This window comes from Harmonia axyridis, chromosome 1 (assembly GCF_914767665.1).
Source record: "Harmonia axyridis chromosome 1, icHarAxyr1.1, whole genome shotgun sequence".
Lineage (NCBI taxonomy): Eukaryota > Metazoa > Arthropoda > Insecta > Coleoptera > Coccinellidae > Harmonia > Harmonia axyridis.
In genome coordinates, this window is record NC_059501.1 from 62,265,842 (window position 1) to 62,281,731 (window position 15,890).

At 33.5% G+C, this 15,890-nt stretch overlaps 1 protein-coding gene across 1 annotated transcript; it reads right to left on the bottom strand.

The window, feature by feature from the left end:
* Positions 1-116: 116 nt before the first annotated feature.
* LOC123672790 lies at positions 117-15,450 on the bottom strand. The gene is made up of 4 exons (XM_045607084.1): positions 14,978-15,450; positions 2,508-2,644; positions 198-625; positions 117-151 (listed from the first exon to the last, which is right to left on the bottom strand). Exons 1-4 carry the CDS (start codon positions 14,993-14,995, stop codon positions 117-119), a joined length of 618 nt encoding a protein of 205 aa, XP_045463040.1. The 5' UTR covers positions 14,996-15,450.
* Between the last annotated feature and the right edge of the window lie 440 nt (positions 15,451-15,890).

Consider the following 15,890-nt stretch of genomic DNA (forward strand, 5'->3'; position numbering starts at 1 on the left):
AGTCTATCAGCTCTTTTTTGATATTCACTACAATAGATTCCAGTTGATTTTTCCTTTTTCTCATATATATTTGTTTGTTCATTTTATTTTTTTTTGATATGGGCCATTTTTTGCTTTCACTTTTTGCTTGTATTTGATTTGTATGCAATTCCTACATTTATTTTTATTGATAGGAATTAAAAGTCGACAATTGTTACTCTTAATGCTGCATATTTTCTTCCCATCCAATCTCCTCAAATAATCCTCAAGATCGTAAACTGTGGTTACAGATTTCATGATGTCAACAACCCTGTGCATTATTCTAGCCTGAATGGTATCGGCCGTAAGAACCACTGAACGCTCTAAATAAGGCATATCATTTTCTTTAAGTGCCACTTTAGAAAATACAATGTGATTTTCTAATTTATTAAAACTCCAGTAAGGAGGAAGATCAATGGAGATTTCATCATTCTTAATAAGAGAAAAAAGGTTTGTGACAATATCGAATGGGTAAGGAATATAATCTGATTGGATGTGGCTGGATTGCAACACAGGATTTTGGGATTTTGGGACAGAATCCGGTGAATCAGGTAGACTACCAGATGGATTAGGAAAACAATTCAATGGAACTTCAGGATCAGTGTCACTACAAAATTCAAAAAAAAACTTAAAAAAGTGTTTTTTATTACACTAATGATTAAATCACCAAGTCAATTTCACAATATAACAAGCTTAAAACATATTCAGTCTTCAAATCAAAACATATTATAAAAGAAATAAATCAAACTACAGTAGAAACCCCATTAACCAGACTAATAGTTGTTGTCAGATGTTCCGATAATCGAAGAGGAGAGATTATCGTATATATTATTGCAAAAATTATGATGTAAATATATTTGAGCAAAAATAACACTCAGCGATATGAATAAATATTGATATATTCTGTGATTTTCATTAGCATCTAACTGAAACAATAACGAAGCCATAGTGCAGACATCGGAGAAATTTCTGATTGACCTCTCGTCCAGTATCGGTAATGTGTATAACATGGGTCTGGATAATGGGGTTTCTACTGTAAATAGATAATCACACAATAGTTATCATAGTTGGTAGAAATAATATAGAAACTATGTTACAAAAAAAATAATCTCTGAATTATATAGGATTCCCAATATACATTTAGTCCCGATTTCAAAAGGATATTTCTTCACTGAATCCAACTGCAAACTGAAAAATAAAACCAACCAATCTTAGTGCTAAAGTATTTATACAGTGTGTCTATTTAGTGTGTAGTTCTTCGATTCTTCTTGAAAGTGAAACCCTTTGAGTAAATAGAGTTCATTTCAAAATTATTTTCTTGACTACACTTTTTTTCAGAAGCGGGTTAATTTTGAACTTCTTTCTCAATTGATATACTCTGTATTTTTTACCTGAAATCGAATCCTCTTTCATAGATCTGAGGAAAATCACTTCACCAAGTTATGATCTTATTTCCATATATTTACAATTATTGTATTATCCTGATGTAGGATGAGTTCATACATTTAATTTGAATTGATTTCAGAAATATTTTATGCAGACTTTAGAATCGAAGAACTACTGGTATTTTTGTTATTTGTTTACTAACAAGCTCTCTAGATTATTTAGAATTTTGTTTAAAACATTTGAAATCAATTTGATTTTTCTGAATGTAACACCCAGTATAATCTGTAAATAATGACTCATGAACCAGAATCTTTTTCATTTCAACAAATGGACAAAAGGTGTAAAAGTGATAGCAACTTTTCTAATAGTTTTTGAAATTCATTACTTATTATTCTCATTATTACTTTACCCATACTTGTCTTTCAAGAAATGTTTTTGAAAAAATTCAAATCTTTAACTGATTTTGTTCCCAGAAGAAGCCTTTCAATGATGAACATAGTGAATAATGGGGGTTATCGTGGAAAGTATCAAGGCAAATATGATAAAAAATGTTGAATGAAAATGTTTTAATCAACATCAATAAAATAATAATACTGTTTATTGATTCTTTCGAAATGAAAACAAAATTTGAAAATTTATAAGTAAACTTATCTACACCTAGGTGAAAGTTTTTTTTTTACATATTTTCATTTCAATACTAGAGACCTGTATATCTCCTCTACACATTTATTTCATAATAACTCTCCAAGAACCCAATAACCATATGAAAAATTTGTTGGGGGACATTGTCATGCTTGAGCTGAACCAAAAACAATCCCTTCACAAGAACTGAATAGAGAAAACATTGAGAATTTGTCTCTCTGTATCAATATATCAATATTTGCCAATTTGATAACACCATTGGTGCTTCTTTTTAATTTGTTTGTGATTACATTTGCTGTCAATACTACAAGTGCATGTTGATTTTTAGGTACTTACTATGCTTTAGAAATTAATACGTATCCTCTCATTTGTATGATGGGCTTCCAAGAAGGGGTATAATTTTCAGAAACCAATAAAATAACCCCTTTTATTCTATTATACTGAATACAGTGAATACTTACATGAATGCTGGTTTGGAACCCTTCAATAATTTCAGAGCACCAATGGACTGAATGGGAAAATGCTTTGAGCAAATAAATGCACCAACAGGTAGATATTTCCCCACAGAATCTGTCCATTGCTTCCGCCTGTTCTCATCCTAGAAAATATAGATTTTCATCAGCTACCATGGAAAAAATAAAATATTCCATTGAAAACTGTTAGAATATTACTTCATCCGAACAGATTACGAGAGAGACAACCAACCCTACACTTGATAGTGTTATTGCATGTCGTGCGGTGGCGCTACGAGTCTGCGCGTGGCGAGGCCATCGAGGGCCATCGAGAGAGAAAACAAGAATGGACCTTCGATGGTCGAGAGCGAACGTCAGGGATAAGACTTTAGAGTGACAGTCTCTTCCAACCTGCCTTCTGTCAGGTCCTTCCGTTCTGCTTTGTGAACTGTACTTGCTTTTGAGATAGACTTAGAGTGTCTAGAGAATAAACGATTATCATCTGTGTATTAGTGAATACTCTGTATTTATATAACCCAAATATAAAATCCAATAGGTTATGGAACCAGCACGCTTTAAACTGCGCAACAAGGTAAACACTTATTCTGAAAATATGTTGTGTAAACAACGAGAAAAACATTGAGGTAAGTTGAATTTCAACTTAATTATGAGGCTAGAGATATTTTAGTTAGTTCGGTGAATGGAAATGATTTATTTCATATTCATTCCTGAAATAGAGAATTCCTGTTATACAGTATATACTATATTTGGTTGATGTGTTTACCTATCTATTAGACAAGGAATCAACTTTGATTCTTAACGGTTATTGACAGTTGATGTTTAGAGAAACGAGATATTTTGCTATACACAAGTTTTATAGATTTAAATGATAGAGATTCAGATTAGAGAAATGAGATATTTTAATATACACATGTTTTATAGATTTAGATTATGCAGATGTAGATTCTGCATACTCATTGTATCAAATTGATTTGTGAATCTAGAGATTCCACATTCATCATATGAGAAAATTATATAATGTGAATTTAGAGTTTTTCAGAGTCATAATGTGAGAGACGTACATACATCATTCGAGAGGTTTACATGAGGAAATTTTAGAGTGTATATTTAAACCTTTCAGAGCCTGAGATTATGTAAACTTTAGAAATTGTGCTAACATACTTTCTGTTTTAGATTGGATAATTTTATAAAATTTACATACCACACCTAGAGTATTGGAGTATGTAGATTTGAAGATTCTACGTACATTGCTTGGAGCATGTAAAATTGGATGTTTCACATTCCATAAACATAATCCAGAGATGGAGATATTTTGAGACTATATATATTGATGAAAAATTTGGGGAATTATTTATTTCACTAAACTACAAAAACTGCAGTATGGTAAGATTAGTGATAACTACTAGTACGCGCCGTAGATCTACCTTGTAGGTAGATCAATGTAGCTCATAGATCAATAGGTAGGTAGATCAATGTTGCACATAGATCTACCTTTTAGGTAGATCAATGTTGCCCTAAGATCTACCTTTTATATAGATCAATGTTGCCTACAGATCTACCTTGTAGGTAGATCATTGTTGCCCATAGATCTACCTTGTAGGTAGATCAATATAGCCCATAGATCTACCGTTTAGTTTGATCAATATAGCCCATAGATCTACCTTTGAATTCATTCATAAATACTCCCATATCTCCTGTAAAATCGATATCGGACTAAGATAAAGCGAGATACTAAGGTTTCTTGAATATACGCGTGAGTAACGCGCATCTTGTATGTAATTTGAGGATTGGAATAATATTGAATAATTCGTATCAACTGACAATCAACTCAACTCTGTATAAACTGTATATTTACATGAAACATCCAGTATATAAATTTCTTGTAGAAACACAAATGAAAAGAAAAAATCCCAATCTATTGTAAAAAAAAGGAAGATGTAATTTCAATTCTCAATTTTCATATTTTATATTGTCTCAATTCTTCAGAAATATCTAATTGCCACTAAATTCCTCATCCTGTATAAATTTCATTTATTGAATTACTATTTATAATTAATTGCTAAAGCTTCCCATGTGGTGATGTTCATTATTGCTCGAAAGCCATTGGGTTTCATTCAACCAATTTTCAGATTTCATTGTGTCTAATTTTTCACAAATATCAAATTGTTATCCCAATTTTCTACTCCCTGTATAATTGTTAATTAATTATTATATATTTCCTCAATGATTTTCTCTATGATAAAGAAGAATAAACGTCTAATAGCCACTCGAAAATAATACACTCTGTATATAACCGTCAATCCCCACCTGTATACCTTCAAGAATTATGCAATGAAATGATAACCTAGAGCTAACATGTCAACTATAAGAAAAGTTTTCAATTCTCCAGAGACATCTCGGAAATTGTACACTTTGTATAAACGCTATTCATCGCACGTATAATTTCGCAAATTATGTGAAATCAAACTTGAAATTTCAATTTTCAGATTTCATGAGTTTTCTATTTTACAGAAAAGCATAATTGGCGCTCGAAAAATGTACACCCTGTATAATATGGAAATGTAGGAATCGCTTTCATTTTAAGATTTCAAATTGGTCAATTTATCGAAAAACCTCCAATAGGCAACTTGGAAAAAAACAATGTATAATCGTTATTCTTATATGTACTTTGAAAATCGGAAAAACATAATTATATGTGTATACTACGAAATCATTCACACAATAGACCAAAAAAAAATTGATCCATATAAATATTCCGAAGCATTCACCGCCAAATAATATAAAAATTAATAACTGGCGCAAAAATAAGAAAAAAAAATTATGAACTGCTGCAGGACTTGAACTCGCAACCCGTAGAGACCTCAGTTTGAACGACCGCATCCCTAACGATCCGGCTACAATGCCTTTGAATAATTTGGTGCATTTGTGCTTCTTATAGGAAAAATGTCAAAATAAATGGTGACAGAAATTCTATAAGTTGATGAATTTTCATGATTTTCGTTTAAAAAATCGTTAAATATAAAGGATATCTAATTAAAATATCTCTACCTACCGGCTTACTTCAGGTTGGATGCTAATATCTGTCCGAAATGATATATTTACGTTTGTCCTTGACAATTCACATGAAACGGAATGCTTCAAAATTTGACGAATTTCCATGAAAACCTCAACAAAACGCAATAATACCATCATAAAAGGGCGGTACATACAGTGGTAGTTTATTATTTCCTTGAATATCTCGTTAAAAACTCCTCAAATGACTCCTGTAGAGACTTCTGGCTTATCAAGTTTCCCATTGACACAAAACGATTCCGTTTGAAAATATCACCAAATATACATGAAAAAAAGGATAGAAATCGTATATTAATCATCTTTTCTTGCATCTTTCCTCTGAATTCGTCCAAATTTTAATGTTTCTAGTCGAATATCATCTGACGTTTCGTATTTATAATTAGGGGCGTTCCTACTTTGAATGCCATCGATGGATGATATCGGGGAACACAGATTTAAGAGAAACGTCAAAATGTTACCAAAATTGCACATTTTTGCGTGAATTTTTCGAGAAAACAAAGACGAAAATCGAAAAAAGGGCTCCGTTACTTTTCCAGTTCATCTTTCGTGCATCAGATTGAGCCAAAACATCTCGTCCCGACGATATCCTACGCCCCATCTCGTTTCTAGAAGTTTTCACTTTTCGACGAAAATCGATTTTTTCGTCGAGTTTCAGAATAATTATAAAATAATCGGGGTACTTTTGCCGAAAAACCCCGGTACCGTAACAAATGTCCGTCTTTCCTCTTTCGAAACGTATTATTGCGTCCCTTCGTACTTCCCTGCGAACGGTCGAAAAAAGTGTAAACTTTTCTTCTCTTTTAAAAAAACGCGTTTCTTTCCCCTTTCCCCCCCATAGTACTGATTCCACGATTAGTATATCTAATTATTTCAGGGCTTCTTTCATACAATGCTTGCTGTGCTGTGTTGTTTGTTTGTAAGCTAGGGATATTATAGGATTCAACTATTCATCCCGTATTTGTAAAATGGCCATACCTAACTCAACAGGTTTTCATTGCAGTGCGTGATACCGCTTTCTAGTAAGGTTTACAGGTACGAGGTGGTGATATTTGAAAACTTGATAATTCCGTTTCGAATTGTATCAGATTGCTGTGCGTCTGAGGCAATTCAGAAGCACGAAACAAAATTTTATATCTTATACCTGGTAGTAGATGTACTAAGAGAGCATATAATGCACAAAAATCTTAGAATACATAATATAAATATTTTGTTTCATAAATCCTGAAATAGATGGCAGCCAAAGGAAATCAAGGAAAACCATTGGTGGATTATCATAGCGATTCCACCATTTCCGTAAGTGCAGAAGATATAGGTTTCATGCATTACGAGGAAAGAGAGAATTGTCAAAACCAATGTAAGTTTTTCATGCAATTAATAATTGCCCATTTCCTTGATTTTAGCTGACTAGAGCAGTATCAACGAGTGATACGTAAGAGACTAGATGAGAAATGCTAGAGAAATTTTAGAGTCATTACACAAAACCCCCTTTTGAGATATTAGAGATTTGAGAGAGTAGAAATTGTCGACAATAGAGTAGAGTAGAGAATATTAGAGATTAGAGTACGAGAAAACCCAGGTATATAAAAATTTATTCATGTTACAGAGGTAACTAGAGTTATGAGAATATTTTTGATTAAATTTTTGGGGTTAAAATTCTAGAGTACGAGAAAACCCAGGTATATAAAAATTTATTCATGTTACAGAGGTAACTAGAGTTATGAGAATATTTTTGATTAAATTTTTGGGGTTAAAATTCTAGAGTACGAGAAAACCCAGGTATATAAAAATTTATTCATGTTACAGAGGTAACTAGAGTTATGAGAATATTTTTGATTAAATTTTTGGGGTTAAAATTCTAGAGTACTAGAAAACCCAGGTATATAAAAATTTATTCATGTTACAGAGGTAACTAGAGTTATGAGAATATTTTTGATTAAATTTTTGGGGTTAAAATTCTAGAGTACGAGAAAACCCAGGTATATAAAAATTTATTCATGTTACAGAGGTAACTAGAGTTATGAGAATATTTTTGATTAAATTTTTGGGGTTAAAATTCTAGAGTACGAGAAAACCCAGGTATATACAAATTTATTCATGTTACAGAGGTAACTAGAGTTATGAGAATATTTTTGATTAAATTTTTGGGGTTAAAATTCTAGAGTACTAGAAAACCCAGGTATTTAAAATTAATCCATGTTACAGAGCAGAATTCAAATTTTAAGATCTGGATGGACAGTCTATGATCAGAGCTTTCTGACAAACGATTTGTTGGACGTCATAGAGCCAAGTACGACTAACCAAACTTTTTCAAAGGCCAACAAATCCAAGAGAAGTAGTTGAGTATGAGATATTATCATAAACAGAATTGAGGAGAATTATTAAAAGAAAACTTTCAATATCCGAGACCCTGTTGAAGTAAGTAGAGGTTTGAGGTTCTCCAGGAAGTGCAAGTCAAATGCGACACTCACACTTCAGGTAAGAGCTCACTTGTACTCCATTAAAATGGAGAAATACGAATCGGTCGATGATTTCTGTGAAACATTCGACTCGATAGTATGAGAGTATGAAGCTTTCGAGGTGTGATTGAGCTAACTGCTCAAAAAGATAAGATCTGCACTATCAGGCTGTATTACCAGTCATATCCGAGTTACGAGATGCAGATCTGACCAGGAGACAGACCCCAAACCAAGAAGGTAATTTAGACGAGATCAGAGAGATTAGAGGTTGAGAAGAGGTATGAAATTGAAGAGGAGACTCCAAAATTTCAACGGGTACATAAATTAAAATGCTTCCGGTGTAACAAAGAGAGACACTGGTCAACTGATTCAAAGGACCCCGCACGTTTAGTACGGGAAATGGCTTTCCGTGAATTTGGCTGAATTTTTGATATGTTGTAGTTCTTGATGAACTGATCAGAAAAGTCCTTAGCCACAAAGCTCAAAAATGGACAGTTTTCGAGATATGGAGCTTTGAAAATGGATTTTTTGCAATTTTTGGGGTTTTTGCTCATCAATTGGGGAGCTCTCATTTCTGGTTTTGATGGAATTTGGATGTTCGGCGGCCAGAACCCGACTGAGAAATGATCTACCTTGGTTATATTAGGCACCGCCATCGATAATTTTTTATACACTGCTCCACATTGGCTATGAAATGAGATACAAAATCCAAGATCTTCCATACATCTTTTCATGCCACACAGAATAATTCACATGACCGAGAAACGACATATTGTGAGATTTTTTTAAGACAGGCCATAATAACTGAATCCTCATATATCTGATGTCCAACAATATCAAATATGTTAGCCAAAATGTTCATAACCAGGCACCGCTAGCTGTAATGGGGGAAAATGGGAAAATCTTAATCATATATCCTCAGGGATAACAATTGTGATCACTATTGATCTCATTTACATATGATATGTGATTTGTTTCTCACAAATCTCGATAATCTGACAATGGGTTGCCAAGACATTTTCCTCAGAATGTCTCGAAATTGATGATAGCATCTCACAGACAAACGAATCCGTGAAAATGTCTGCAGTTTTGATACAATACAGTACTATCTGGGTAGAATATAGAAGTCCAAGTGTTGGAAGCTAACTATGAATGGAACTTCCGATATTAACCCACGAATTCTTGAAAATAATTTTTTTTTTCTATGAACTTTTTGAACTTCACACATACGAATGAATATTATCTAATAATATGATCGTTGGCTAAATGAACGAGTAGATCAATCAAAAACAATATAAGAATGAGAATAACATTCATAATAATAATAACAATAATGATAATTTTGCCCTCGATTCGATTCATAATATTCTAAATGATTTCTTGCGATTGCTAATATAATTTCAAATTGTCTTTTGTTTATTATCATTATTGTAATTATTATTATGAATGTCACTCTCATTATTATATTGTTTTTGATTGATCTACTCATTCATTTAGCCAACGATCATATTATTAGATAGTATTCATTCGTATGTGTGAAGTTCAAAAAGTTCATAGAAAAAAAAATTATTTTCAAGAATTCGTGGGTTAATATCGGATGTTCCATTCATAGTTAGCTTCCAACACTTGGACTTCTATATTCTACCCGTATAGTACTATATTGCATCAAAACTGCAGACATTTTCACGGATTCGTTTGTCTGTGAGATGCTATCATCAATTTCGAGACATTCCAAGGAAAATGTCTTGGCACCCCATTGTCAGATTATCGAGATTTGTGAGAAACAAATCACATATCATATGTAAATGAGATCAATAGTGATCACAATTGTTATCCCCGAGGAAATATGATTATGATTTTCCCATTTTCCCCCATTACAGCTCGAGATGCCTGGTTATGAACATTTCGGCTAACATATTTGATATTATTGGACATCAGATATATGAGGATTCAGATATTATGGCCTGTCTTAAAAAAATCTCACAATATGTCGTTTCTCGGTCATGTGAATTATTCTGGCGTCATCTTGTGGCTTGAAAAGATGTATGGAAGATCTTGGATTTTATATCTCATTTCATAGCCAATGTGGAGCAGTGTATAAAAAATTATCGATGGCGGGCCTAATATAACCAAGGTAGATCATTTCTCAGTCGGGTTCTGGCCGCCGAACATCCAAATTCCATCAGAACCAGAAATGAGAGCTCCCCGATTGATGAGCAAAAACCCCAAAAATTGCAAAAAATCCATTTTCAAAGCTCCATATCTCGAAAACTGTCCATTTTTGAGTTTTGTGGCTAAGGACTTTTCTGATCAGTTCATCAAGAACTACAACATATCAAAAATTCAGCCAAATTCACGGAAAGCCATTTTCCGTACTAAACGTGCGGGGTCCTTTGTGCAACAGAGTAAGTAAGTGATTCTGTTTCGGTTGTGGGACAATCAAGTAAGAGGATTGAATTAACAATGGTGGCACGAACGAAACGTTCAATTTAGAGGATCGAGTAGAGGTAGGATGAACAAGCCACGTCTCAACACTAAGAGACGGAGTCATGTAAACCAGAGGAGAATGAGAGAGAGTAAGAGATTCAACAAAGAGGGTCGCTCCAAGGCAAGAAGGGTTGGAAGTATAAAGCATAGAGAAACTAAAACAGGTAAACTTGATCCAATCATTAACTTCTTAGCAGATTCTGTAGCAACAGACCATATCGTAAATGATTGTCTGACTTGAGAAACTTTGAGAGATGTCAGAATATGAGTATAGAGAGCGAATAAAACGAGATAGCAGTCATTGTAATCGATAGTCAGGGTGAGTTAATCTTATATTTAGATTCTAGAAATGAGAATACTAAGAAATTGCAAAACGTATTTGCAGAGAGAGAGATTTCTGAGAATTTACTTCCCTTACGTAAACTCGCAGACTCTGGGTTCAATATTTACTTAGATGTCCAAGTCCTAAGAGTTTACAATAAGATTAATAATGAATTTGTTTTAGAGAACAGGTCCTAAGAGTTTATAATGAGGTTAATAATGAAATTGTTTTAGAGGACAATTCCAAATCCTAAGTGTTTACAATAAGATTAATCATGAGATTGTTTTAGAGAGTCGAGCAACGATAAGCGAAGAAGATGAGATGAGCTTGCAATCGCAGACACATTCCAATAACGAGTTATTAGGTTCGGAGGGAGCACCAGAATCTGCGATTGGGAGGGAGAAGTAATATAATCTCATCGTTTCAACTAAAGAGAAAGTTCACAAGTTTCAACTGACAAAACAGATGAAACACAATCTGAGCAACAAGAAAAATTGGGATTGCAGTCATATCAGTAGAGAGGTAATTTAGATCGATAACTTGGAATCAATCCAAAACTTAGAACGTGAAGTATGTATCATATCGACAATGGAGAAATTACACTTTAAAGAGACAGAATGAGAGCTGAGAAACAACCAGTTGACACACACTGACACGATGGGACTTAATAAACCACCATCTCATTCAGGTCAGTAAAAATTCATTAATGTCTACATAGAAGACTATTGGAGACTTGCTAAAGCATATTCATTAAAACAGAAGATGAGTTGGCTGAAGCATTAGAGAAATTCTTAATATCAACAAGAAACTTGTTGGAGAAAAATGAGAAGGTATATTATATCAGGTCAGATTAAGGTACAGATTTACCGAAAGGAAATTCCCAGAAGTACTGAGTAGAGAAAATATAGAGAATGAGAGAGCAGAGAGGTTCGTACATACATTTTTGATTCCAGACTACCTAAGAGTATGTGGGAGATTGGTATTGATGCATCTATAGATGTGTACAACAGAACACACAAGTCTATCAGATATCAAACACCGTTGACAAAGTTTGCACCAAATGCAAAATGCCACTTTGATCAAATTGAGAGATTTTGGATGTATTGGAAGTATTTGTAAGTATTATTATGTATTGCGATGTTCGCATACATTAAGATTCCAAAACCCAGCTTGAAATTTGGATAATGTGCCCTGAAAGCTGTCCTAGTGGGTTATACCGCTACAGGATACTTGACGTGGCATTCAAGCTCGAGCTACATTTAACAAGAAACTTGCCTACAAAGATGTTTATAGAAATAAACAACTTGATGACACTAAAGAAAAATTACAGACCCAGGAAAATATAATCGACTGGGATTGGATGAAAAACTCGAAAGAGCCAAAATAAGGGAACTGCCGATCAAAAGGCCAATACCCTGCTACACTTAAAGAAAATCGTAAAGGACGTAAGCTATGCAAGGTTTCTTAATTACTCAGAGAATAATATTTTAGAAATTGGGCTGAACGACCTCAGTCGATTGCCTTTGGATAATTAATTATCAATAAAGATCAGCTATTAATATTATTATTTTAGGTAAATATGAGAAAACCGATAGAGAAGAAGATATGAGGTTTTGTCTTATTTCTTCATTAAATCGAGAACCAATTAAATTCGAGGAAGCTATAAATTCTAGAGAAGGCCACTTATGGAAGAAAGCTATAAAAGAAGAAATTGATTCCATGATACAAAATAAGGTTTGGATATTGGTAGATAAAGAGTATCTTCAAATATCTGTAAAACAGGCAAACATTATAGACACGAAATGGTATTCGAAAAAAAAAAAAAGGAGAAAATTAGAGGCAAATGGTCTTATACGATACAAAGTAAGATTAGTCATACGAGGCTTTAAGGTCAAAAATATCTATGACATTAGACTTCCTGTAATTAGAGCTACATTTGCAATAATAAATAAGTATGATTTACATGCTTGTCAATCAGAAGTAAAAACCTGCCTTTTTAAATGGCACTATAGAGGAGTTCTATATGGAGATTCTTGATGGAATAGACATTGACAATGAGATCAAACGATCTTATGTATATAAACTCCGGAAAGCCCTATATGGACTGAAGATAAGTCCAAAGAGATGTAATAAGAGATTCACTGAAGAGATCTAGAAACTTGGTTCAGAGAATGATATACATGGACCTTGTTTATATACATGGAGGAGAAATGATATAAATATAAAGAGAAACCGAGAAGAGAGGTATATAAATCAATCAATCAAATTATACCATGAATATATTAGATAGATTAAATATGAATGACTGCAATGCTCAAAATACTCCTATGGTAACCAGACAGATTGAAAATAGGATTAGGAGAAATCAATCAGAGAAGTTACAAGATGACTCAGATAAACTAGAGATGAAAAGAGTTCCTTATAGAGATGAAAAGAGTTCCTTATAGAGATGAAAAGAGTTCCTTATAGAGAAGCGATTGGTAGCTTAATGTATCCATCAAATGGTAGACACTACGTTTGCTGTTAACTATTTAACGAGAAAACAAATGAAGCCGACCGAAGCTGATTGGAAAGGTGTAAAGAGAATCTTCAGGTATTTGAAAGGTACTGTGAATTTAAGTCTTGAATTCACCGCTCAAACTTAATACTTAGAGGCATTTACCGATGCAACATTTAGAGACCATACCGACTTGTCATCAACTGAAAGGTATGTTATTAGATTGTATGAAGATGTAATAGCTTGGAGAAGCCATAATCAAACCTATGTCACATTGTCCACTTGTAGAGCCGAATACCTAACCATGAATAATGCCTATCAAGAATTAATGATTCTTGACAAGGTACTTAGATTTGTGATAGGAAAACTGCTGTTTCCTACAACAGTCTGGTGTGATAAAAATTCCGCTGGAGACTGCACCAAGAAAGATGGTAGTCCCAAACTAAAAGTATTTGATGATCATTTAGAGGTAATAAATGACGACCTACTACATAGAGAGAAATCTCGACTTAGAAGACATATGGCTGAAACACATGGTGATTTCATAAAACAATGTGTTGAAGTAAAGAGAATCACAGTGAGATGGATTCCAACCAAGGAGAATGTGGATGACTTAATGATAAAACCTTTACCATCAGACGGTCATAAGAGATTAACTCAAAAACTAATGATTTAATACTAACTCATTGAATTTTTGTTTTCAGAGTATTTCTAGGGACTAGAGTATAAACTAATTGAGTTCTGTTTATAGATTAGACTTGGAGTGGAGAATGCTGGTTGTAGTTCGATGAAGGGAGGGAGTGTTAGAATATTACTTCATCCGAACAGATTACGAGAGAGACAACCAACCCTACACTTGATAGTGTTATTGCATGTCGTGCGGTGGCGCTACGAGTCTGCGCGTGGCGAGGCCATCGAGAGAGAAAACAAGAATGGACCTTCGATGGTCGAGAGCGAACGTCAGGGATAAGACTTTAGAGTGACAGTCTCTTCCAACCTGCCTTCTGTCAGGTCCTTCCGTTCTGCTTTGTGAACTGTACTTGCTTTTGAGATAGACTTAGAGTGTCTAGAGAATAAACGATTATTATCATCATCTGTGTATTAGTGAATACTCTGTATTTATATAACCCAAATATAAAATCCAATAAAAACAAGTGAAGATGAACGTGCATAACATTTTGTTTGCTTGTATTCTCACTGGGAATTCTACATTTACTATCCAATGATCGGTTTAAGATATCAGACACTGGATTGGAAACATACTGGAATATTCATCCATGTCTGTGTGTTAGTAGAGATGGGATTTAAAAAGTTCTTCATTTATTCAATAAGTAAACTTCAGCTTGAACATAACTTAATGTATTGGAAGTGTTCACGACATTTCTTCTTGTTTGTTATTTATATTAGATTTATATTTCTCTTTTGGTAAACTCTTTCAACAATCCATAATATTTGTTAAGACTTAAATACTTTGTAACCCTCATAGACCTAATATCCATAATATATTAGGTAACCCTTTTAGAATGATCGACAATGGAGAAGGACCATTCAAAATATGAGTTGTATTATGGTTTAGGTTGATGCTAATGATTGTAATTATCAATACAAGATAATTTGTATTTACCTTCGGAACTGAATACATATGAATACTCGAATCAGTCGAATCTCCATCTTTGCACTGCCACACAAAATACAAAATCGCCTCATTTCACGAAAATTATCCTTATACACTATTTCTTACTAACTAACTACTGGAATAAACTAATCTAAAATAACAAGAACTGAACAACAAAACTATAATAAAACTACGAACAATGAATGATTAATTATATAAGAGAAAAAAATTTCAATTTCAAAGAATCAAAATTTGAAAATACTGATTGACATTTTATCTGACAGCGGGAATTCGAAAATTTTCAAAGAGCGCCCCCTTACAGAACTCAGGTGAAGCACACCACCAAAGCCACAGGTGGGTCTCCCAAAAAGTCTGAAACAATATCGAATCAGTAAACACACCAGGTATTCTATGCATCTTAATCTGTGGTATCTGTGGACAATTCGACTGTCAGTGTCATGTTATAATAATAAATATTACATTTCGATATACTCTCTTGAAAGTTCATGAGAAAGTTTGCAGTTTCCAAATTTGTTATTTAATAATTTTTTTTAAATTAATGCCGACAGATAAAATGCAAAGTCTTCGACGAATCAAAAATTCAATAGATATTTGTCAAAATTTGGAATTGAACATTGATATCATCGAATGCATTTTCCACAGTTCAGGTTCGTTCGAAGGGTTTGTATTATTGATTCAATTGGATGAATGTTACTTTATTTCAAGAATTTTTCGTTTATTTTCCACAGATTATGAAACTACATTCTCATTCGTGGGAGAATTTGAATCTATTGCGACAGCAGTTGGAACCACAAAGGAGAACAGAAGCTTCATCTGATCATCAATAGGAATACCGATATTCGTAAATTGTGAACTTTTAATAAACATGAATCACCCAGTTAATTCAGTCTTGGATCCTTAT